Source organism: Chanodichthys erythropterus, chromosome 13 (assembly GCF_024489055.1).
Source record: "Chanodichthys erythropterus isolate Z2021 chromosome 13, ASM2448905v1, whole genome shotgun sequence".
NCBI lineage: Eukaryota > Metazoa > Chordata > Actinopteri > Cypriniformes > Xenocyprididae > Chanodichthys > Chanodichthys erythropterus.
In genome coordinates, this window is record NC_090233.1 from 52,338,989 (window position 1) to 52,366,629 (window position 27,641).

Consider the following 27,641-nt stretch of genomic DNA (forward strand, 5'->3'; position numbering starts at 1 on the left):
TTAACGTCTGGATCCTTTTTGCCCAACGGCCGCACGGATCTGCTCCAGCAGCTTGTCTTTATTGTTTGTGATGTTTTTTCCAGCGACCTCCATGAGATCAGTGACCTTCTCAGCGCTGTAAGCACCTTGAAAGGTCTTATAACTTTTCCTCCAGGTCTCAATTTTGTCTGAAGAAACATGAACACACTTAAATCAGAACACAGTTGATATTTCAGTTTCATTCAGGACATTGTAAGACTTTAACTTGCCTCCACAGTTGATCATATTAAAGAGAGGGATGTGGATCACGGTTGGAGTGTTTTTGCCTTTGAACACATAGAAGTCCTTCGGTTTCTGTAAGTCCTCACTGGGAATGTTGACCTCAGGGAAAGGGATCTTTAGTTCCTTGCACATCTTGGCAGCTTCCTTCACCATCTGCCATGGAAAAGCATCACAGTTGCTCTTATTTTTTTAATCACTAACATTATGAGTGAAACTATAGAATTAAATATGTGTATAATACCATGAAAGGATCACCCTCACTGAAATCCAGTGAAATGATGAGGTCGATGTCTCTCTCTTTTTTCAGCACTGAGAAGTAGGGTGAGTTCAGCAACAGTCCGGCATCTTCATAGTCTCTCGTCTCAGTTTCCTGAAGAGTGGAGGGCACTGCTTCACCTGAGGGATCACAGCATTACTATATTATTCACACAGAATTTCCAGTCAGCAGGTCTGTTCTTACCTGTCATGTCATGGAGGAAGTTATAATTCCTGCCCCAGGTCCAGTGATTCATGCATTTAATAATTCTCCTCCAAGCACCTGTAAAACAAATACACTCTTATTAATTAAGGTCTTCAGTTTCCAGGCTGAGTAAATAGTTCTTTTGGCCCTCTAGCGGTTGAAGAATAAGTTTCCTGCCACTTGTTTGTCTCCTTGGTTACAGATTGATTAGTGTTTGAGTTCAGCTGTGTCTTGTTAAATACTATAGAGGGTATGCATTGACCGGAACGCGCTCCCTCATCTGGACTGAGTGGCAAAAGAACCTGCTGCGTGACTGGATTTAAAAGAGGAAACTGCGACAACGTGAGTAAAACAAACGATTAGACTAAAGGTTGGGCTTGAAAGTGTTCTTTATGACATGTCAAATGAACCTAATCCATGGATATTGACATGCAGCCAGGAGTCGTGTTTCCTGACATTTATATGTGCCTGATTTTGACGCCGGGAAATGCATTATATGCTTTATATAAATACAATATAGTTAGGTTTAAATCCGAGTAATCACTTATATTAATTGTGTATATATATATATTATACATATACAGGGATGGGCAGTATTGGATACAAAAGTTTGCCAAAAAGATACTGTAATACATTTTTAAAATTAAAAGATAACCGTGGAAACTATAACTCATGCTGCGTTCCAGACGAGGTTGGATGAAATTAAATGTCCCATTTCAGACCTCAGTGAGTTCCAGTCACTCATACACCACATTCACATGTTGACCACATGACACAATGAGAGCATATTGCGTATTTGTGTTGATTATGGCATAATAGAATAAAAATGACGCTTTGAAAACAGCTGACGAAAAGCAAAAACGAAGGTAACATTACACAAACTTAATGTCTAATGTTAAACTTTGTTTTTACATTCATATTCATTGGAGTCAGGACACAACATCTTGGTGATACAGTGATTTGGGGCAAGGCAAAAACATGGTTTGACAGTTGGATTTATAATATATTCCCTCGTTATTTATATTTTGCTCATTTTGACAGTGTAGTTGTAGTCCTGTGTGGGTTCTGACCTGTTTTATTTATGTGTGACTGACAAATATGCATCACATTACGTTTATTAGTTTAAGTTAAAACAAGGGATGGAAATTTTGGTTACACTAAGGTGTAAATCAGCATCCCCACAACTCTAGAAAAGTGGTGTGGAGAATGGATGGATGGATATTAGAAACAGTTCAACCTACCAAATGGCCAACCAATCTGACCTCTAAAACTGTTGGTTACATCCATGGTGTAACTCTTCATATTCAGTTTTTCTGCTTTTTTATCAGAAATGCTCAGTCTTTCCATTTTGCCTCCAGATAGGTCTGTAAAAAGATGGGACCGTTACAGTTGTGGTGTGGACTCTGCTTTTCTTTTATATTTAGAGCGATTTTAGAACTTTATCTAGTTATCATCCTTGGTGCAAATGGGCCCTAAAACTTTAAGACGTGAACACAAGGCTGTAATGGACATACAGACCAATCAGTGGCTTGTTACCGTTCAGTGATGTCCTGATGGGTTCATCAACAGCAGAAGGATCTTTGCCAGTCAAAACAGAGAGATTCATGTCCACGAGGTTCATGAGCACCTGGTAACCCTTTTCTGTAGCTGCAGAGTTTGGATCTTGTTGTCTGTGCTCTGATAGAGGGTGCAGTAGCACTTCTCGCGTCCCGGGTTTGAATCCCGCTGCAAAGACTTCTTCCGACCCTGTTCCACTCTCTCTTGCCAATGCTTCCAGTCTCCTCTCATGCTGTTCTATATATGAAATTTACATTTTCAGCATGACTTTAGTGTCACATGATCCTTCAGAAATCATTCTAATATGCTGATTTGCTGCTCAAGAAACATTTCTGATTATTATTGATGTCACTACTATTCAAACGTTTGGGGTAAGGTAAAAATATGATCACAGGAATAAATTACATTTGACTAAATATTCACATAGAAAACAGTTATTTTAGGTTGTAGTAATATTTCACATTATTACTGTTTTTGCTACATTTCTGATCAGATAAATGCAGCCTCATGAGCAGAAGAGACTTCTTTAAAAACATCAAATCAGGGCTGTTAAATAGTTTTAAAACTTAAGAAATGCTTTACCCTTTCCCATTTCCTCAAGTATTGTTTCCTTTTGTTGAAAGAAATCTGAAAAACAAAACAAACAAAAAAATCAAATGGATGGTAATTAAATAACTGTTAAACTTAAGTCAAATTAAGGTCAGAACCTTTTATCTTTCTTAATCTCCACTTCATCAGCTAAAGCGCTTCCGCATAGAGCTGCAGAAAAACAGACAGTAAAACACTGGACACAGGTACAACATAACACCCTAACACAACATAAATAGCACATATTATTACGCAATAAGCTAATAATACAGACCTGAAATTTAGGTAAATTTTGTACAGTGTGCAGTGTAGAATATAAGCTGATATTACAAATATTAAACTCCCCTTTAACAGAGTTTGTTACCTTGCAGGTACAGCATGTCAAATTCACCCTGCTGATTTTTCTTGGATCCTTTGTGAAACTTGCTGCCAAAGTTGGAGGCGTCCACAAACGCTCCAGTGAGAGAATAACCTGCTTCATGAGGAGTGATCTCAAACCAGGGGTCTGCAGACAGAAACACGTCTATATAACAGCTGAAACAAACACATTATCTCTCTCTCTCTTTCAGACAAACACAGACCTCCGATATTGCGTTGTTTGCACGTCTTGTCGATCACGGTGTAGATGGGAAACGGGACTTTACCGTCTTTACTGTGCTGGCTCCACTGCTCTGTGAGTGTGTGTTCATCGATCTATAGAGAACACAGTATTCACAGCTTCATGTTATTGTAGAGACCGGAGACAAACACATTCAATTTCTTCAATCACCAACAAGTTCAACTTAAAACTTGTGCAACAACAGTTCTCTTGACTCAAAGCCTCAAGTATCTTTACATTTATGCAGTGAGAGACTTTATAAAATTAGTAAATTTCATCATTTCATTCATGCTTGAGATAAAGAAATATGACTGCTGAAGTACAAAAGTCATTTTGGAGATTTTACTTTTCATGTCAGTTTTATCTCTGATGTTGGTTCAAACGAGTGAATATGCTTTACACTGTCTGTATTTTCAGATATAGTACTGTTTGTACAGTCAATCACAAAGCTCTTTTCCGTTTTGTAAGTGTTTTGTGTGTTTTTCGCGGCATTCACGCTGAAAACCAATGCTGCCGCTCAGTCTTTTGCCGTTCAGTGAGCGGAACCGCAGTCATAACGGTCGACGGTGACGTCACGTGCATACCCTATATACTCCACATATTAACAGCAGCTTCCTGATGCTGGCAAATTATTTACCTGATAATTACCCAACTATATAATTGCGAGAGAAAGCATATATATGTATTCCCTTCATGGGCTCCTTTACACGTCATTTCCTTTCCGAATATTCTTCTTCGGGCACATCCCTAATGTCACGTTTCCGCCCACTGCTGTCTCCTTCCACTCCCCACCAAAAAACCAAACAAAAACACATCCACTGAGTGCACGCATACACTATGTGATGTAGTTTAGTAGTTTAGACTAAATCAAGTACACTCTATGCACGCACACTAGTCTATTAAAATGCTTTTAGAATGCCCCCAGAATTAAAGATAAGGGGCAAAAATGCCCCTGTATGTCGTTTATATTTATATAATTTAATATAGTTAGCCAATATTACACTAAGAGCGCCATTTTTCTCCAATGAACCTATTTCGCCAACGAAAATAGTTCCAAACGAAGTCCACAGAATTGATTTGTGTTTAAATGAATCAGCCGTTTGAATGAATCAGTTGAATCTCAATGACTCGCTCATTAACAGGGACTTGCTGCCTCCTCATGATGGGTTAAATTTCATATTTAAAGTAGCCTATCTTCTCACTGCTCTTGACTAACTTTAATAAAGTTTAATAAACCTGCTTAAGCCTACATAAACCTGAAAAGCACCATTTATTTCATTTATGATCTGTTGTATTTGTGCCATTACTTGTATTTTGATTATTTGTTCTCGTTTTATTACTGTTTAACTTATCTAGTAGCTTTTGGTTTTCCTTATTTATTAAGGATACATGTATCAAAAACAAAAACGATAATTAGGCTTATTTTATAGGCTCATTTTCTTTTCTATTACTTTATAAATTTTTTGTTGTGGGGCCAGTGAAAATTTTGGCAGGGCAAGTAAAATTAACCACCAGCTCAACTGGGCCAGCAGAAAAAAACTCCTTAGCGTTGAGCCCTGAGTATGCATTAAGCAATCCACATGTCCTGTGTTTCCTTTTAATTATAAAACACTCAATTTATAATTTGTCTAGTTTTAAACACGATGCGTAACTGGTGTCAAACCCTATAAAAGACAGCTGTGAAAAATGTTCGCAATGGCTTATTTTGCATTATTGGAAGGCTTGGCAAACAATGCGAGTGCAAAATGTAATTAAACCATTAAACTAGAAACCAGAAAATTAAAACAGAAAACAGAATTTGGTAAAAAATAAATAAATAAATAAATAAATAAATAAATAATAAAACTTTAAAAAATAAAAAAATTGAGGGGAAAGAATAAAATGTATATCATAGGGCCCTAAAAAATATATATATTTTTTTTGTTAAACTTTTAATTGTTGGTAAATTGGATAAGTTTCATTATTTCAGTTAATTAGACATGCTTCTATGATTGCTAAAATTTAACATTAAAATGGAGTCTAAAAAAAAAAAACCTGAAAAAACAAAAAAAAACAAAAAAACGGAATCCAGAAAAAATAAAATGGAAAAAACGGAATTTGGAAAAAAAAAAAAAAAAAAAAGGATTTCACAGGGCCCTAAAATATGAAGTGACTTAACATTTGATGTTCATCGCACATCACCACAGCACAATTCACAGGTCATCTCAGATATATGAAGTATAAAATAAGAAGCTTTACCTGACGGCACTTTATCTGAAGCTTCTTCAGGCTTTGTAGAACAGATTTTCTCCTTTCTGCTATAAACTCTGCTTCATTCTTATTCAGAGAGGGTTCAATTCGCACCTCACCACTACAGCAACAGACAGAACAGTCCTGAATTTAACTTATTTGATATTTAGATATTTAATATTCTGGATTTCAATGCAATTAAGTCTGCAGTTTATTTTGAACAGTTAATCTCAGTTAGACTTTAATTATGTAAGTAACAGTACAAAACTTGTTTTAATGCTTCCATGAATCTGAGCAGGATTACACACCTTTCCTGGGGTTTGGATGCACTCATCTTTAAAACAATAGAGTCCACAGTTTCTGTTATTTGAGATATATATATATATATATATATATATATATATATATATATATATATATATATATATATATATATATATATATATATATATATATATATATATATATATATAAAACTGTCTATAATACAGCTGATTGTTTGGGACGTCATGCAAATTTACATCCTTTAGTTTTTATTCTTATACAGTCAGATAAATAAAATGTAAGGATCAAAATAGCAGCACTGTAAAGTTTTTTGTGTTTTTTTTTCCTTTTAACTTAAATTAAACTGACTTAAAGTTTGTTCCAAACATACAATTATTTATAGTAGCTATATTTAAAGAACATTACACATAATTTGATGTATAGAAAATTGAAAACTTTGTCATTGAAATACGATAATTGACTGTTTAAATTGGTTTTAAAGCAAATTACAGAAACATATAATTTATAATGCTGTGAAACCTTTTAACTGCATTGCTATTGCTGAAACAACATTTTATATTTTTAAGCTTAAAGTAAATACTTACTATTCCTGTAAATCCCGAGTCTTCACCAGCAACACCACAGCAACTGTTATCTTGACATAAAGACAGAAGATGCTCTTTATATGGCTCTGAAACTACACTGCAAGTCCAGACATAATCATGAGGGTGAGGTTGTGAATGACAAATTATGCAATCATTCACAGTGATATCACATTTTGATATTTCCTTGTAATTTTTATTGAACATTTTTAAGTGCACCTGCGCCATGGGAAATCCAGGACACAGGCAGGTAATAAAAACAACCAGGGAACAGGAAACACTCAGAATTGCAATAGCTGACATACAACACTTAACCCTGAGTGAAATACAGGGACTACTTATGCTGCCGGAATCTTGTGATGACAACATGTGACATATCCGGAGCTGTTCAAGTCCTTGGACTGGGAATTACACGTTTTCATGGCACCACTATCAATGCCTATGAATCTACAGCTGTCAGGTGGTACAATCTGGAAGCTTTCAGAAAACTCTCAGCTTACAAGCTGTAATTACAAGCTCTACAAGGACATTTTACAAGCTAGAATTTCGTAACTACAGGAATTACCATGCTGCGTCATCCTCTACAGTTAAAGACCTGGGTATTAGACTCAACTTGTTCTTCAAAAATCATATGTCATATGTTACAAAAACAGACTTCTTGTTCCACCACAGAAACACGCTAAGGTGTGGAATAATGTTATCTGTTTCTGATGCAGAAAAGTTAGTTCATGCATTCGTGAAGTCTAGACAAGATTACTGTAATGCATTTCTAGCTGTTTGTCCTGCTTCCTCAATAAACAAGCTACATTTAGTTCAGTTCAGTGAATTCTCCCATCACAGGAGGAAGTTTATCATGTCACTTGAACACATAACTAAACTGAAAGGTCTATGTTCGTATTTCATTGGCATTAGATCAATAAATAAATAAGTATCAGTATTCATGGCAGAAATGTTAAATCACTAAATATTAATTGGTAACATGTTAATACAAATATATTTACATTTTAATATTCTGCTTTAATTAGACCTATCCTTTCCATTTGATCATTTTATGTAATATTTATTTTTAAAAATATTTTATTTTATTATATTTTTTACATTTTTTCATTATATAGTAAACAAAATTAAAAATTAAAAAATACTACCATTCTACATTTTCTCACTTCTATAGTGTCCAAACAGTGAAGATTGAGCTCTGGCGCCCTCTTGTTTAACTTGTATCCTATTACACCTGAGCAGCTTCAATAATTTGCAATTAATACTCATAATGTTTATTGATGGTTCCAGTGCTTGATCCTCTACGTATTCCTGTATTTTCTAATGTACTCAATATTATTTAAGTCTGTTTAGTTTGTGTCAGAAATTTCTGTTCAGATATTATTACATTTCTTGACCCTTGTGAAATTAATAAGACCATTTCAAACATTCATTTCAATATTATTATATAACAACGTATATATAATATGGATTTTGTCGTGCCATTGCCTGGAGTCATTTAGCCTTAGTGACCGCACGGATCTGCTCCACCAGTTTCATTCTGTTGTTTATGATGTTTTTTCCAGCTACCTTCATGAGATCAGTGATCATATATATGATATATTACCTTATATAATATATAATGTACATGATCTGCAGGTATACGGCATATACCTGCATATCACATAGACTACGCCACTGGGGGGTCCCCGCAAACATGCAGCTGTATATTAGTATTCTTAAGGCTTGATATGATAGAAATATGTGGCTGTGTATTTGGGTCACATCAATTAAAAAAAAAAAAAAAAAAAAAGGTCGCTTTACAAACAGTTTGAAAACTGCTTTAGACTAGATTACTGTAATGCATTACTAGGTGTTAGTTCTGCATCCTTGATGAAAAAGTTACAGTTAATCCAAAATGCAGCTGCTAGAGTTCTTACCAGGTCAAGAAAATATGATCATATCACCCCAATTTTATCATCTCTACCTATTAAGTTCTATATTGAATGTAAAGTATTGATACTCACTGCTAATGGTCTAGCTTCTTTGTATTTAACCTTTTATCACGCTACAATCCATCAAGCTCTCTAAGGTCACAAAACTCTGGATTAGATCCCTAGGATATCTAAATCAACTAAAGGAGGGAGAGCGAATCTATATTAAAGATACATGTCTTCATCCAAGCGTTCTCATTACATTTCATAACCTTGTTATTAACCCCAGTTATATCTGATGAAATTGTAACAAATGCACATACTTGAATACATGATGTTAATTAACCACAAGACTAGTATTATCTTAGAGCTGTTACATTTCTGGCATTTTGACATTACATTCACAGTCACCAATGTCTATAACAAATCACTGTTGATTGTAACATAGAAACATGAATTTTCTGTAAATCTGCTTTGAAACGATATGTTGTAAAAAGTGTGATACACATAAACATACTTTATGTCCAAAATACAAGAAAAACTAAAAATGCTAAAAGTTTATAAACAGAAGCTTGTGATTGGAGCTCTGGATTGACCAATAAGCATCCAGGACCAAACCAATCATCAATAATAAGCATTTGTGTTGTTTGCTGTGTGAATTAATGACCAGGACAAAACAGTATTTTTAGAGAACAGTTTAATTAATCGAAATAGAAGCAAAGTAATACAGTGTTTTAATCGGCAATCATGTTTCTAATTCAATCTGAGTTGTTGATTTGATTATTAATGATCAGCTAAAAATTCATGCATGAAGGAACATATTAAAACAGAAATGACTAACCTCTGATGACACAAATCACATTTAAAAAAGTAATAATGCTAATTAATGCTAAGTGATGACTAAGATGATTTTTTAGTTTAATCTTAATTCAGATTGCCATTGGTTGCACATTCAGTTTAGTCACAGTGTTGGATTTTGTCGTGCCATTGCCTGGAGACATTTAGCTTTAGTGACCGCACAGATCTGCTCCAGCAGTTTCGCTCTGTTGTTTATGATGTTTCTTCCAGCGACCTTCATGAGATCAGTGATCATCTCAGCGCTGTAAGGACCTTGAAAAGTCGTATATTTTTTCCTCCAGGCCTCAATTTTGTCTGAAGAAACATGAACACACTTAAATCAGAACACAGTTGATAATTCAGTTTCATTCAGGACATTGTAAGACTTAAACTTGCCTCCACAGTTGATCATATTAAAGAGAGGGATGTGGATCACGGTTGGAGTGTTTTGGCCTTTGAACACATAGAAGTCCTTCGGTCTGTCTGAGAGTTCATTGGCTATGTTGGCCTCAGGAAAAGGGATCTTTAGTTTCTTGCACGCCTCAGCAGCTTCCTTCACTGTCTGCAGTAGAAAAGCATTGAGCAACATCACTCTATGCTTGTTATGAAATGCTCATCTTGAACTAGCTCTCTTTTTCTTCTTCTCTATTTGAATTCCAGCAGTATAGATGTTGCTAAGTGTATTACTGCCCTCCACCGGTCAAAGTTTGAACTAATTGTTATATACTTGCACTAGCATATTGTATATGACAATTTAGTTCAAACTTTGTCCTGTGGTGGGCAGTAATACACTTAGCAACATCTATACTGCTGCAATTCAAATAGGGAAGAAGAAGAAGAAGAGAGCTAGTTCAAGATGAGCATTTATAGTCAAAATGTATATATATATATATATATATATATATATATATATATATATATATATATATATATATTTTTTTTTATTTTTTTTTTTTCTAGAAAATGAGTGATGGTTTCTCTAGATAAGACTCTTATTCCTCGTCTGGGATCGTGTAGAACGCTTTGAAGCTGAACTGAAACTGTAATTTTGACCTTCAACCGTTTGGAGGTCATTGAAGTCCACTATAAGAAGATTAATCCTGGAATGTTTTCATCAAAAACCTTAATTTCTTTTCTTTTCCTTAATCCTTTAAGGCACAGCTAGTGGACTATCCCTTACATATACCACATAATAAAGATGGTTAAAATTAAACCATTTAAACATAGCTTTTTATAATTAAATACAATTCTTTACCTTGCTTCATTTTCTCAGATTTCTTTTTTACTTCAGGTAGTAAAAAAAAACAAAATTAAATGGAACCATGAGTTCACATGATTTAATAACATAACCTGGAGCAGAATTAAATCCTCAGAACAAGTACACAAGTACCTTTTATCCATTTCCAGAGCTCCTCTTCATCAGCTAAAACGCTGTTACACAAAGCTACAGAAAACACACAATGACACGTTGAAACTAACTGTATCTCCACAACTTCATGAAACAGCTCACTACTGTACTGTATTTTAGACTATAATTTAGGTCAATACAATGTAATGTGTACTAGTAAGTTGATATTACAAATAATATTGTTACCTTGCAGGTACACCATGTCAAATTCATCCTGCGGCTTCTTCTTAGAGCCATTGTCAAACTGACTGCCAAAGCTGGAGGTGTGAGAATAACCTGTGAGAGAATAACCTGCTTCATGTGGAGTGATCTCAAACCAGGGGTCTGTGGACAGAAACACATCCATATAACAGATGAAACAAACACATTAACTTTCTGTCTCTTTCTGTCTCTTGTTCTGGGGGTTTATAATAAGGTTTGGTGAAAAACAAACCAAAATTTAATGTATCATTTAAAGGTGCAATATGTAATATTATTGCAGTAAAATATCCAAAAACCACTAGGCCAGTGTTATTTTGTTCACTTGAGTACTCACAATATCTCAAATGTTTCCAACTATTTGTAAATTGTTGATCAATCGCTCCAGCTCCTCGAGTCCTATCCCTATTCTTTTGCTCCGTCCGTTGATGTGAAGACCACATGTCCCAAGATTCTGTGCTCAAACTTGGCGTCATCAAGCTATGCCTTTTTTTTTTATTTGGCCTCTAGCGACCTCTAGCAGACAGTATTATTGCATACTGCACCTTTAACAAAAAATCTTGCCCTTGGCCGAAGGCTGCCTTCCTCGACTCCCTACTCTCCACCACTGGTCTTTTAAGCCCCGCAGTAGACAGTTTCGCTGAGCGCTTCGCTGCAGCACAGAAGTTTTCGTAGGCAATGCGTCACTTCCTGCCAAAGCGCTCCAGCTCTGCAGCTGCTTAAAGTCACTAGAAAAGCACACTAACTCAGCAGCCTGTGAAACCACTAAATAAACGATACCGCGAAACCAGTGACCTTCAGCCATCTGGAGGCCATTTAAGTCCACTATAAGGAGAATAATCCTGGAATTTCATCAAAAACCTTAATTTATTTTCGACTGACGAAAGAAAGAAATGAATATCTTGGATGACATGGGAGTGAGTAAATTATCAGGAAGGCAAGCCAATTTTATTTGTATAGCACATTTCATACACAATGGTAATTCAAAGTGCTTTACATAAAGAAGAATAATAAAAATAGAACATAAGGAATAGAAATAACAGAGAATTTTGCTATCTGGACGGAAGAGCTAGGAAGTCTCAGGGAGTTTTTGTTGTTGTTGTTGTTGTTGTTGTTTTCCGTCAGAGTGGATCTAAACGGACCTATCCATCAGAGCAGATCTGAATGGATCTTCCTCACATGACAGGACTGCTACCTGTTAAGGCACTTCAAACTGATTAACAAAGTTTCAATCTCCCCTTTTGCCAAGACACCTCAAACTGCACAACACAGCCCTAATCCCCCTTCCGGAGATATCTTATCTATGCAACGCAGTTCAAATTTCCCCATTGGTAATTTCCCCCTTTGGAAAGTGTCCTGACTGTAATCCAGAGATATCTTAACCATGCACTACAGTTTAAATTTCCCCATGGTTTGTCCCCTTATCCAGATTTACCAAATTACCAAAAAACACCTGATCTCTTCTGGAAGCTGGTTTCAGCTGCGGCTGGCGTAACAGCTAAAAGCAGACTCTCCTTGCTTTGAGTGAACCCTTGGTATTTCTAAATGATCCTGATGATCTGAGTGGTCTGTTAAGGGTATATTCTATGAGCATATCTGCAATGTATTGAGGTCCTAGGCCATTGAGTGATTTATAAACAAGTAACAGTACTTTAAAATCAATTCTAAATGCAACTGGAAGCCAGTGCAAGGACCTAAGGACTGGTGTGATGTGTTCATGTTTTCGGGTTCTGCTCAGAATCCTGGCAGCAGCGTTCTGTACGAGCTGCAGCTGTCTAATGGTCTTTTTGGGAAGGCCAGTGAGGAGCCCATTACAATAATCCACCCTGCTGGTGATGAAAGCATGAACAAGTTTCTCTAAGTCTTGACTGGAGACATCTAATCTGGCATCTAATCATCTGGCATCTAATTCTTGCAATATTTTTGAGATGATAATATGGGGCTGTAGTCGTTAGGTGATAGGGCTAGGTAAATCTGGGTGTCATCTGCATAGCTGTGATATGCAATTTGGTTCTTTCTCATTATTTGGCTCAGTGGCAGCATATATAGGTTGAACAGGAGGGGTGCAAGAATTGAACCTTGAGGGACTCCACATATCATGGATGTCCACCCAGACTTATGGTCACCGATACTCAAATAATAACCTCTCCCTTCTAAGTATGACCTGAACCATTTTAGGACCATCCCAGAAAGCCCAACCCAGTTTCCAGCCTGTCAAGAAGAATGTTGTGATCGACAGTGTCAAATGCAGCACTGAGGTCAAGTAGAACCAGCACTGATAATTTACCTGTATCTGTGTTTAGGCGAATATCATTTATTATCTTTATGAGTGCTGTCTCTGTGCTGTGATGCGGTCGGAAACCAGATTGAAAGTTGTCAAAATATCCATTCAAGCTTAAGAACTTGTTCAGCTGATTGAAAACAACTTTTTCAATGATCTTGCCTATGAAAGGAAGATTTGAGATTGGTCTGTAGTTGCTCAATATGGTGTTATCCAGTTTGCTCTTTTTCAGGAGGGGCTTAACAACTGCAGTTTTCAGGGATTTTGGAAAAGTCCCAGAGAGAAGTGAGGCATTAACCACTTCTAGGAGAGTGTTCGATTCTCACCTCACCACTGCAGAGACAGACAGACAGACCAGTGCTGAATTTAACATAACTTATTTGATATATTTAGATATCAAATATTCTATATTTGAATACAGTTTAATCTGTAGTTCGTTTTAAAAAGTTATTGTTAGAATGTTATAGACTTTGTGCAAATGAAGTACACAGTTTCAGCAGAATTACCTTTCCTTGGGTTTAGATGCACTCATTTATAAAACAATAGTTGACATTAATGTACATTTCTATTATTTGAAAACTATAAACATCCTAATTGTTGCATCTAAATTGTAGCAGTAAGTTTCAAACATACAATTATTTACAGTATATTTAAATAACATTGTACAGATTTTGTTGCATGGAAAATTGAAAACTTTATCACACTGAAATATTTATTGTTATTTGCCAAATTTTATTTCTACTGTTTTCACATGCTAATCTAACTATAATGACATTTAATTACCTTTTGCTCAAAAGAGATTATTTACATAAAGCTTTAAAGATATACTCACTATTCCTGTAAATCCTGAGTCTTCACTAATAACAAGACAGCCGTTGTCTCTCGGATCAGCAGAAGATGCTCTTTTATAGGGCTCTCAAAGTAAACTTCAAGTTTAGACATAACAATGAAGGGTGGAGGTGATGAACGTTAAGTTATATAATCATATACATCATACAGGAAACATATTGTTCTGACTGATTGTTATTAGATGGTATTTTTCTCTTAGAAAAGGGGAAAGGCTTCATGCACATTGACAGCAGAATTTTAGAAATGTGTGAAAGTGTATTTATTGAACATACAGTTCTTAGAGAAGAGATACCTCTAAAAAAGTAGCCATTCAATACATTTCGATCAATTGTGGGTTATGGTGCCTGGGAAAGGACGGGTTTGGCTCACTTATTTTTGTGAAGTTGTGGCCTTGATGTTGAGGGATTGACGTCCAGAGCTGGCCCGTTATGTAGGCAGTATAGGCAAATGCTAAGGGCGCAATCTTGCTAGGGGGCGCCAAAGAGGCCGGATGCGTGGACAGGGGCGGTTCTACTGGGGTGGCATCTGCCACCCTAAGAAAAAGCTTTACCACCCCAAAATTATCACAGAATAAAAATATGTAAGCAGTGTTTCAAGTACTGCTTTTCAGGAGCGGTGCTTCAATATGATGACCTAAAAAAACGCAACGCAAAGTAATGGCAAGAAAACACGTCTTTCAATAAACTGTGCATGTCGGTTTCACGCGCACGCAGCGCGCCCAGTGTGCTTCATTAACAAATGACTCTTATGAACCGGTTCTTTGAGAGTCAAAAACACAGCGCAGCCAAGTTCACTTACGATTTATTTTTTCCCATATTTGTACGTGAATCTGAAAATTACTGCTTCCCGGCTAACTCAGAAGTCCTGTGAGAATTGTATTCCCATCCGAATATGTCTGAGATTAATTTTCGTAATTTTTTGGCAAGCTGATTCAGCGACCACCCACTCCACTTTCATCATGGATAAAGGTATTTTTGACATCCGACGAACCAAAAACATGAAATCAATACGGATATCCCAATCACAGAAACTAATAGCAGAGATGGGGTAAGAATCTAAACGTATTTTAGCATTTCTCGATTGCTAACACATTATAAGTGATTCAGTTGGCCCAGTTTCCCAAACCATTCGTTCAGTTATCAAAACAAAGACACATTTCTCAAAACATTTAACAATGACAACATTAGGTAGCAAAACTGATGACACTCCAGCCAAAATCTGAGACGGAGAGCTTAATGAATAATTTACAGGGGTTTTAAACTTACACAGTACCAGTTGGCTACTTTAGATGAGGGAAATTTCCTGTTGTACACTGTAGTGAACAGCACATTCTAGGGCCCAGTTTATGGCCAGGCCCCTCTCTGTCCCTAACAGCGGACAAAGGTTTGCTACATTTTGATTGGATCTTGGTGGACTAACACAAACAAACTGTCCAATGCCATCAGATAAAGATATAAGGACAACATCCAGACCTCTCTTAGAGGGCAAGAGGAAGACCTCTTGTACCAAGCCTGGGAAGGACAGGACTTCTCATTGGTCCACAGGCAGTTTCTGCCCTTCACCCATCTAGACACTACATCCTAAGGTTGGCCACAGACCCACCATAAAAATTCCTCAAGATCTTAGCAGCAATGGGTGAAACAAAGAGAGATCACAAAGATCCATCCGAATCCATTCAAAACTATGTTTGAAAACCTTAGAACTGATGCAAACTACACATCCAATTCATACTTATTCACAGAAATAAGTATTCTCAGTGACAGCCATTTGTAGTGCAACATCTGATACAAATTCAGCTGTTAATGTACAATTGAATGACAGTTCAATCTTTTTCCATCATGTTTAGTCTCTATTGTTTAGAATATTGCCAAAGGTATTCTGGTGGTGGGCTGGAGAGAAATGCATTGGTAAACTTTAAAGACACTGTAAAGACTTCCAACTTTCTACTTTATACAAATGAGTTCCACAGGGGAGAGAAGGGTGGGTCACACCTACACCTACACCAGGGCCTCATCTGCGTGTTCCAGATTTTAGGACCCTTTGGTGCTCCAGGAGACCAGCATCCCACAGAGCTTCGTGTTCAAGACTGTTGAAACAGATTCTGGCTCCTCTCCCCACTGCATTGTCACCCAGCACAACCAGTGGAAGACGTCACCGTCATCGGACTCAACCAAGTGGAACGTAAATATCACTTAACCAAACCTCTTTCCAGAGACCTTGGCATTGTTGTATTTTATCAGTATATAATTTCCTAATTTCCATTAGATGTAATATAGCTCATAGTAGTTAATAACAAATAATCTTTCGTTTATTTGTTTGTTGCATAATAAGGTTCTCCACCTTATTATTTTCAGAGAAACAGTTTATCTCTCCATAAGATAACGTAACTCTTCCATAGCCACACCCAACTTAATCACTTGTATTCTATGTATCTTCTGCACTTTATTCCTTTATCATTCATGGTATTCATTTAGTAGTTGTGTTAGTTATTCTTGTTTATCTTTTTGTTAATAACATTTATTTTATTACACTTGTGTCTTCCTTGTGCTGATAATACAGAAAAGGTTCTACAAGTTAGCAATTTCACCAATCTTTCAGATAAATCAGCTAACCACTTTACATTAATTCTAAATGAATAAAAGACCCTGACTGGTGCCCTGAAGTAGGGAAAGGGGGGGAAAGTGGTTATCTGATGTACTCATAACCACACCTTAAGAGACGTGTGATCGAAAATCATAACGTCAGCGGTGACGTGAGTACCAATCCCTATTTTACTTCGCGTCCTTGGATGGACAAAGTAAAAATCACTACAACTCTTTCTGTAAAACCTTAAACAAATTCAAGCACTTAGACACAATTTGTAAAACACATTCTCACTCACTAAAACATTTTACACTGTGATGCAAAATGTCCAGAGGCTGGACCCAACACATCAGTGGCAGATCAGTGGGCTTGCTGCAGTTGAATATCTAAGTAAGGGACGTCCTCTGTCACAGATGAAACCTAAAATACGCAAGGATGCAAGATAATTTAATAATTTAAATTATTATAAATTTAATAATTTAATAATAAATATGACTGCTTGGTGAACCTACAATATGAACCTCATATTTCACAAGTACACTTTTGGCTGTATTATTTGTGTCCCCTTCAAAAATTGCTCTTGAAAAATGTTGGACCCTATCATACACCCAGCCAATGTGACTCCTGGTGCAACGCAAGTGTTTTTTTGCTACACTGTAAAAAGAACACTGTGAAATGTGTTACTTGCTGGCAGAAATTAGCAAGTAAGTTACTGTGTTTTATTCCACAGTATGCAGTAAATGTAATCACTGTATCTATTTTGTACAGTAATATTACTATAATAATAAACACAGTAAAAAATAGCTACTTTGATTAGAATTATGGTAACTATTGTGTTACTGTGTTTATTATTATAGTAATTTTACTGTACAATAATAAACAGTAACAGATAGATACCATGATTACATTTACAGTAAGCATACTGTGGAATAGAACACAGTAAATAACTTGCTAATTGCTGCCAGCAATTTACCGTACATTTTTTGTTCTATTATTATTATTACTGCTGTATTTTTTTTTATCACAGCAAATATAAGATTACTGTAAACTGCTTTCATTGTGTCTGTAAAATGATGACATGATTTTTGTCACAAAATGATATTTGATATATGATTAAATTTGAAAATACATAGGCATAAAATATTTTTACGTTGCATACATTAATAGATTATACATTTTTATTATTATGTATACAACACTCCTAAACATACAAATCCATCATCTTTGTTGAAGCTGAATTAAAATGTCCAGATACAATTGGAAAAGATTAAATCAGAATGTAAATATAATTCAAAAATGTTCAAATTTTAAGTTTCAAAATCTTTAATACCGACTTTGTTCTTGAATGGGAAACTTCCTTCTGGGCTGGAGTTGTTTCCTGCAGTGGAAGAAATTAGTCATTAATGTAGATTACTAAGAAAGCAAGACTGATGGCTTGATGACAATGTATACAAGTTGGTCTGGCTAGATTAAATGATCCTGTCAACATTGTTAATTACTATGGTGACCATATTAACTAGTGTGACTGTGAACATGATTATATATTATATTATATTATAGTCACACAATGGATGTGCGTTCAGGCAGACACAAGAAGACTGAATATAAATCCAATACAAAGTTTAATAAATTCCCAACAGGCAAGATAATCCACAAAACCGGCAGAGTAACACTGAACAGAAAATGAAGGCAAAGGCACAACTTAATTAGTAAATACAAACGAGACTAATTAATCAAACACAGCTGAAACCATTTGAACTAATGGCAGTTTCTACAGAAACAAATGAGACGCGCGAAATTAACCGAAGAAAAACAGGAACTAATGAAATACATTCTAGTCGGATCCAACATGTACAGCTGTTGGCAAGATTATATGGTTAAACCTTCCAAATGAAAAGAATACGGAAATTTAACAGATGACTTTGGAGGAAAAGCATGTTTATCAACTGGTGGTCGGAAACGCGGAGAATTAACAAGAATGGGAAAATCAAATGAAAAGAAGAAAGCGGTGGCGGGTAAGCACAGCTGTGTTGTGAATGGACCAGAGTGGGGGGATTCTGATATAGTAAATAGTGATGATAGTATGGAAACGAGTCAAGGAAGCGGAAGAATGAGTGAGAAAAGAGAAAATAATTTTGAAGGGATTAGGGCAAAGAAAACCAGGCGTAGTCGCAGTTTTGAAAGAGGAGTGAAAGAGAGTGATCAGGAAAGTTTGAAATTTAAAATGGTATTGAGATTCGGAAAGGAGAAGGGAATTTCATCAATGAATCCAGTGAAATTGACAACTATTTTGCGAAACCAGATTGGAGATGTACATATGGCAAAGGTTTTGAGAGATGGAAATCTACTGATTGTTTGTAGAAATGAAGAACAGAGGGAGAGGGCTGGTAGAATGAAGGAAATAGGATCATTCAAGGTAATAAATATAAGTCGTGTTGAACGAGAAAATAAGTGGAGTAAAGGGGTGATTTGGGGAGTTCCGGTAGGAGTCTCAATGGAGGAAATTAAATCAAACCTAAAAGGAGGAATTTTGAAAGGTGTTCGGAGGATACAAATAACTCGTGAGGGAGTGAGGAAAGACAGTGAATGTGTGGTACTTGATTTTGAAGAGGAATCGCTACCCCAAAAAGTGACGTTAGGATTTTTGAGTTATAATGTAAGAGAGTATATCCCTAAGCCAATGAGGTGTTACAATTGCCAAAGATTTGGTCATACAGCTAAGGTATGTAAAGGTAGAAGGAGATGTGCCAGGTGTGGAGAAGACCATGAATATGGGAAATGTAATCATGATCAGCTAAAGTGTTGTAACTGTGGAGGAAATCACAGTGTGGCTTATGGGGACTGTGAAGTGATGAAAAAGGAAAGGGGAAATACAACAGATAAGAACTCAGAATAAGATCACATATGCAGAAGCTGTTAAGATGGTGAATCCAAGAGAAGGAAGAAATGAAAGAAACAGAGAGGAGAATCAAATCACAAAAGAAACAGAACAGACAAATAAAGGAAAAGTATTGGTTGACTTAAAGAAGTTGGTTATTTTCATTGCAGGGGTAGTTAATGCCACAATGGAGATTAAATCAAAGACAGAAAGAATACAAATAATTGTGAAGGCAGCAGTACATCATTTAAACATCAGTGGACTGACATGGGAGGAAGTAAGAAATGACCTTAGTGCTCAGGCAAGTCAGGAACAATCATGGAATGGATAATATTAATAATGATCCTCTTGATGCAATGGAATGCTAGAAGTTTGTTGACCAATGGACAAGAATTTTAAAAATATATAGAAGAGTTATCTAGCAAACCTAGTGTTATTTGTGTTCAAGAGACATGGTTAAGACCAAATTTGGATTTTAGACTAGGTGGATATGATTGTGTTAGGTGTGATAGGAGGGAAGGAGTAGGAGGGGATGAATGACATTTATTAGAGAAGATATTGCATTTAGAGAGATAGGAAAAGGAAATGAGAATGAATATATAGTCATAGAGATCTTGATGAAGGAAGGAGAGTTTATTATTATAAATTATTATAATCCTTGTAAGAAATTTGTAGATTTCAATGAGTTAGTGCAAACTGAAGGAATAGATGGAAATAGAAGAGTGATATGTGGGGATTTTAATGCACATAATACATTATGGGGAGGAGCAAGAACAGATGTAAACGGGGGGGGGTGATTGAACAACTATTAGAAGAAAAAGATTTGGTTTGTTTAAATGATGGGAGAAGAAACAAATTGGATGTACATACAGGAAATATGTCAGTATTGGATTTAACTTTGGTGTCAAATAATTTAGCAGGGAAATGTGAGTGGGAGGTAAATTATGAAACAACAGTAGGAAGTGATCATTATCCAGTTTTTTGTAAAATATTAAAACAGGAAAATAAACAACAAAGGGAAAGAATGGGGAAGTGGATTTTCGATCGTGCTAAATGGGAAATGTTTAGTTTTATTTGTGAAAGTGAAATAGACAATATAGATTTGAATGAAGATATTGAGGAGATTGGGGGGAAATTGGAAAAAGTATTGCTTGAAGCTGGTAATAAAGTAATACCTAAAAGTAAAGGACAAATGAAGAGGAATGGGGTCCCTTGGTGGACAGATGAGTGTAGTGCAGTAGTTAAAGAAAGAAATAAAGCTTTAAGAGTATTAAGAAGAACTCATAATTATCAAAACTTAATTCAATATAAGCGAATGCAAGCAAAGGTTAGGAAAATTATACGGAATGCAAAAAGACAAAGTTGGCAGATGTTTTGTAATAAAATTGGTAGATCAGCACCCGTGGGAGAGGTATGGGGCATAATTAAAAGTATGAGAGGGATCAGAAGGGAATGGAAATATCCTATTATGAAGGTGGGGGAAAAGGCAGCAGCATCTGATGAGGAAAAAGCAGAAATTATAGCAAAGGCACTTATTGAAATCCATAGCTCAAATAATCTAACTGAGGAGGGAAAGAGAGGAAGAGAATTAACAAAATCATTTTATACTGGAAGACTTGAGAGGCGGAGGGAAACTAGTAGCACAATGGATGCTCCGTTCACTATGGAAGAAATGAAAAGGGCAATAGCAAGAGCTGGAATGACATCTCCTGGGAAGGATGAAATCTGCTACATAATGTTAAAACATTTGGGTGTTTTGGCTTCAATAAAAGTGTTAGGTTTTTATAATAAAGTTTGGGAAAAAGGAAAGTTACCTACTGGATGGAAAGAGTCATTCATTATTCCTATTAGGAAACCAGGAAAGGATCCATCAAATCCAAAGAATTATCGACCAATAGCATTGACTTTGCATGTGGGAAAGATAATGGAAAGAATGATTACGGAGAGGATATCATTTTATTTGGAAAGTAGAGGAATTCTATCACCTCATCAGAGTGGTTTCAGGAAAGGAAGAGGAACTATGGATTCCATTATATGCCTAGAAACAGATATTAAGAAAGCTCAGGTTAATAAAGAATCAGTCATAGCAGTTTTTTTCGATGTCGAAAAAGCATATGACATGGTTTGGAAAGAGGGGTTAATGATTAAGCTTGATACGATAGGAATAACAGGTAGAATTTATAATTGGATTAAAGATTTTTTGTTTGATAGATTTATTCAAGTCAGAATTGGGAAGGCTTTATCTGGAAGATATATGGTGGAAAATGGTACCCCCAGGGCAGCATCATTAGTCCAGCACTCTTTTCAATCATGATAAATGATGTATTTTCTCAAGTACAAGGGGACATTGGGCGATCATTGTTTGCTGATGATGGGGCATTGTGGAAGCGGGGAAAGAATATTAATCATATTACCAAAAAAATACAAGAGGCAATTGAAGAAGTAGAAAGATGGTCATATTCATGGGGTTTCAGGTTTTCAGTAGATAAAACAAAAACAATCATGTTTACTAGGAAAAGAGGCATTGACACACAGATAAAGATGTATGGGCAAACTATTGAGCAAGTTAAAGTTTTTAAGTTTCTGGGTGTGTGGTTTGATGCTAAATTATCATGGAAAGAACATATTCAAAAGACAGATACTAAATGTAAAAAGATTTTAAATGTGATGAGATGTTTAAGAGGATCAGAATGGGGAGAGAGTAGAGCGGCAATGAAAAATATCTATATAGCTTTGGTTAGATCAGTTTTAGATTATGGAAGTATTGTTTATGACTCAGCAGCAAAAACTTTATTGAAGAAGTTGGATGTGATACAAGCTCAAGCTTTGAGACTTTGTAGTGGTGCTTTTAAAACGACTCCTGTATCTGCTCTTCAGGTAGAGGTTGGTGAAATGCCGTTACAAATCAGACGAAAGCAGTTAATGATGAACTACTGGGTAAATCTTCAAGGTCATTCAGAAGACCGCCATCCAACAGTAAAGGTACTCCTTCCTTGCTGGGAAAAGGAAAAATCTCAACAGAAGTGTTTTGCATGGAATAGTGGCAAAGAAGCAAGAGAAATGGTTTTAAGTCAGAAAAGATACATGGCTACAGTACCGTTATCAATAACTCCACCTTGGATGTTTCCTGCAGTGTTCTTGGATTTTTATATGCTAGAATTAATGAAGGTATTTAAAGAATCTGGAGACATTGCAGCTATTGTTGAAGATAGAATACAAACTGTATATCAAGCATTTACTGCAGTATATACTGATGGATCTAAGGATCCAAATACAGGGAGAACAGGTTTTGCTTTTAGTTGTCCATCCTTAAACATTTTTAATAATAGGAGAACATCAGATCATTTGTCAGTATACACTGTAGAGATGATGGCAATAGCAACTGCACTACAGTGGATAGAAGGCACTGGAATCAAAAAGATTATACTTTGTTCAGATTCATATTCAGCGTTACAGTCATTACAATCATTCACATCTCACAGTCGACAGGATATAGTTAATGAGATATATGAAAATCTGTATAGATTTAAAAATATGAACATCATGATAATATTTATGTGGATACCAGCTCTTAGGGGGATAAAGGGTAATGAAAAGGTTGATGAATTAGCAAAGCAGGCACTGAAAAATGAGGACATCATGAATATCTCACTTAGTAAATTTGAAGCAAAAGCAGTAATTAAAACATTTACCACTAACGAGTGGCAACAAAATGGGATACAGGAAATACAGGACGTCAGCTTTATGAAATACAACGGGAAGTAGGAGGGGAGAGGAAGACAAGAAGAAATACTAAAGAAGAAACTAGTTTAACAAGATTAAGGGTTGGGCATACCATGCTGAATAAAACCTTAAAATTAATAAATAAACATCCAACAGGATTATGTGAGCACTGTGGAATGGACGAATCAGTAGAGCATGTTATTTGTGTCTGTCAAAATTATACTAATGAACGAGAAATAATGAAGAATGAACTTAGAAAGGTGGGAGTGGTTGATCTTAAGCTTAAAAATATATTTAATTATGGATTAGAGAGTTTATTTTTGTATCTCAAGAGAACAGAGCTGATTAAGAGAATTTAGTTTAGTTTTGTTTTTTTATTATTATTATTATTATTTTGAAATGGGTAAACTCTGGTTCACACTCCAATACAGTAGGTGGCGATAATGCACCTTAACGTTGGTGCCACCCGCCATAAAAAGGAAAAAAGAAGAAGAAAGAAGTACATTCTAGTCTGTGCATGACAAAACCAACTAAACATAATTGTGACAAATATATTATATCCCCCACAATGTAGACAGGCTGCCTTGTGTCTGTGGCAGCATTCGAAAAATTGGTGAATAAATACAAAGAATACTGTTAATGCGTGTACAATGACATGTACGTATTATGCTTCCACGAGGCAGGGATTCACTTAAAAAGGCTGTAGTTTGCCCAGCAAAGAAGCTCAGAAAAACATGATGCTGTGAAAAATGTTGTGCTGTTTAAAATTCTTACCGTTTGCTGCCTTTTCTCTTTCTTCAGCCCGCTTCGGTATTTCATTCATCATGTCGTAGCTAGAAAAACAACGCACTTTGCTAACACACATGCATGTGCATGTAGTTCCAGTTTACTTTTATCCAGCAATGTTACTCCACCAAACTGATGACGTTAAAAATATTGAAAGATAAAAAAAATCTATCAAATTTATGCAAGTAAACAGTTATGTTTGTAATGATATAGCTAATAGTGCCGCTCTCTGCATCTCTCTCCTGGCACACTACTAAACACAGGTAAATTTACATGAGGATGCCTTTCACAGCAACATGCTGTACAGGATTTACAGTAAGGATTTGTTCATTTACAGAATATTCATATACAGAAATTTGTTACAGTGTAGTTTCAGCCCGATGCAGTTATCATTTTCATGCCCAATGCCCAAGTTGTTTAAATAGCAAATGCAAGCACACCTGGCTTTTAAAGGGAATAGGAGATGAGACTTTATTGCATGTTATGGTCACCATGATTTTGTCAAGTAAGACATGATGGATCAACATATTTTGTTAATCCTGGAACAACATTCCTGTCTGAAAATTTAGTCTTAACCCTATTCCTACCCCTAAACCTAATCCTACCCATAACTTCTCCCTAAAATCAGAGGGGAAAGATTGATGTAGAAGCACCTAACCCTGGTTTTAAGCTAATGCTCACAACCAGGGTTCATGCTCATGCTCCTCTGTTTTTAACTCACTTGCACTTTGCACTTTATTGCACCATGCAATTTATAAAATAAATTTTGTATTTTGTAGACCTCTTCAGTCTTTTTGGATTCAGTGTGCGCTCAGACATTTTTTATGCTTTGCTCAAGTGAGCCTAAACTTGACATAAATGTTAAACTTGTCCTTCAAATCTGATTGGTTGATTGGAATGTTGTTCCAAATATGTTGATCCAGGAACATTTCGTACTTGGTGAAATCACAATCACCTGCATGCTACGCCCAAAACACACCCATGACTCATTAAGAGACTATGTACAACACTTTTAGACCATGCACCTGATGCGCGACCATTTTTTCCATGGTTAAACTAGCAAAAGTAGATTCGGACATACCCTAAGCGCACCTGCGCCATGAGTTTCAGTGTGTATGCAGGAGTTTCACATGTACATAATACCCAAACACACAGTTTATACAGTATTTATGCACAATTGTTGAATAATTGAGGAATTTTACAGTTATTAAACTGAACTGGATCAAAACTGAACTGACTTGAACTGAATGTGGGGATTTTGCTGTGCAGCTTCACAATAGTAACAGAGTTAAATCAACTCTGCTTGGAGTACATATGAGCCCTCTCTAAATAGCGTTAAAGTAACACTGAAGCAGAGTTTAAGTTAATTAGATAATTAAGTGATTAATGAGCATTAGTGATGAACACCTGCTGTTAACAAGCAGAATAAATTAAGAAAAGATAATCCTCCTCTGCTGAGATCTTGAGAGATATAATGTATTTTATCTTCAGGGAGACTGTGGCTAAAGTCAGTTCTTGTATTTCTCTTCTCTTTATTGATTCTGCTTGTTAACAGCAGGTGTTCATCACTAAAGCTCAATCATCACTTTTTATTATTCGCTTAATTATCTTATTAACTAACTCTACTTCAGTGTTACTTTAACACTATTTAGTGAGGGACCATATGTACTCCGAGCAGAGTTGATTTAACGGTGATTTTGCTGTGTGCTTTGAAACAATCTGTTTCTTCCTGTTACCCTGTTACAGAAGAGCTTCTTCTCAATATTATCAACTCGTCTCTATCTCTAGGTCAACTGTAAGCTGGCTGTTATTAAGCCTCTCATAAAGAAACTAAAATACTGTTAGATCATCTACAAAAATTACATTTTATTCAGGGACAGGCAGTAAGGTGGTTTAGATTGTACCTATCAGACGGTCACCATTTTGAAAAAATGAAATTGAGCAATTGAAACCTACTTTTTGTCCTAATGATATTCTTCCTCGTCATTTTTTTAAACAAATTGATATAGTTGGGCCATGTCTTGTGTCTTTTCTGAATAAATGCTTATGTTCAGGGATTATCCCTGATAGCCCTAAAGAAGCTACTGTCACACCTCTTCTCAAGAAACCTTCACTTGATGATAGAGATTTCAATAATTTTCTACCTATCTCGACTCTTCCTTTTCTTACTAAAGCTTTGGACAAAACTGTTTTTATTCAGCTGCCGTCTTTTCTTAGCTCAAATCACATTTTTGAAACTTTCAAATCTGGTTTTAAGCCTCTACACAGCACAGAGTCAGCTTCATTGCGGGTTTTTAATGATATACTGTTAGTGACTGATGGTAAATGGTTAATGGCATGATAAAGCATGGTACTCGCGGAAAATCAAGAAAGTCGATTTAATAAAAGACTAAACGTGTTGAGCTATATACAGTAACAACAATTAGTTTTCTGTCTATAAATATATCAAAACAGTTGTTCCCTTGTTTATTAAAATATGTAATATATTAAAGCGTCTTTGGTGTTTCTATGGTTTCTACAAAATAAACCGGAAACCGATGGGTAACGCGGGTATGAAGTGATTGACAGGCGACTCCTCACACGTCACGGAGCCTTGGTTAAAATTGCAATTTTATCATGATTTACAAATAGTTGGAAACATTTGGGATAATATAAGTACTCAAGAGAACAAAATATAGGCCTATAACACTGGCCTAGTGGTTTTTGGATAATTTACTGCAAAAATATTACATATTGCACCTTTAAGACCAAAATAAAGAAATAAAAGAAATTAAACAATATTTGTTGTAAAATCACTGATATGAAGATCCGTCTAGTCTGCTTTCAGATTATCATTAGTCATTGTTAAATTTCTTCATGTTAGCATCTGGATCCTTTTTGCCCAATGGTTAGTTAGTTAGTTGGTGTGACCATTTACAGTACACCTTTTAACCCTAGGATTATTCAGGTAGGGCAAGGAAAGTCAAATCTAGCCTAAACCATAAGATACTCACCCGCCAGCAGGTTGAAGTCCTTCAGGGATGACGTAGACGACTACCTTGTGGTTTTTCTTTATTGAGACTCAGTTTGTAGTTATAAGTAAAGTCTCACGGAAGGCAATCATACCAATAAAATATGTATTTTATTGATTAAAATACAAAGCAGTTGATGCAAAATAAAACAAAATAAAACTTAAATCAGCGCAAGCTAAAAAGCTCTATAAGCTTTTATCCAGAAATACTGGAGATGATGTTTAGCGCCCCTAGTTAGGGCATCAGGTGTCGTTCAATGCTTAATGCAGGCAGCATCTGAGGAGGCCTTTTACTCCTCAGACTTTTATACTACTTTTTGGGACATTCCAACTTCATATTACTCATCAATTGATCAATGTCTATGATCCAATCTTCCTGCTGTAGGCGTATCAGTCTCTGTATCTCTTGCTTACTAAGCCTGATGTCCTTCCTCTTGGCTTACGCTGTTGTCTTCTTCTAGCACTCTTCCTCTTCTTCACTGAAATCTTCATCTGGATCACCTCCGCCTGAGGTTGCAACATGCTCTCTTCATCCTTATTGTTAAACTTTGTGGTTGGTTACATACATCAAACTCACAAACTAACTTTCACAACTGTTGCTTAGTCATCTCATCTTATA

General features: G+C 36.0%; 1 protein-coding gene across 1 annotated transcript; it reads right to left on the minus strand.

Annotated features, from left to right (window-relative positions):
• LOC137035023 (cytosolic phospholipase A2 gamma-like) lies at positions 1-27,544 on the minus strand. Its single transcript, XM_067408268.1, has 16 exons — positions 27,466-27,544; positions 10,901-11,038; positions 10,689-10,750; positions 9,703-9,868; positions 9,435-9,621; positions 5,703-5,814; positions 3,448-3,559; positions 3,231-3,371; positions 2,986-3,037; positions 2,748-2,824; positions 2,258-2,515; positions 1,984-2,085; positions 722-799; positions 503-657; positions 249-414; positions 1-167 (listed from the first exon to the last, which is right to left on the minus strand). Exons 1-16 carry the CDS (start codon positions 27,542-27,544, stop codon positions 1-3), a joined length of 2,052 nt encoding a protein of 683 aa, XP_067264369.1.
• Positions 27,545-27,641: the final 97 nt, after the last annotated feature.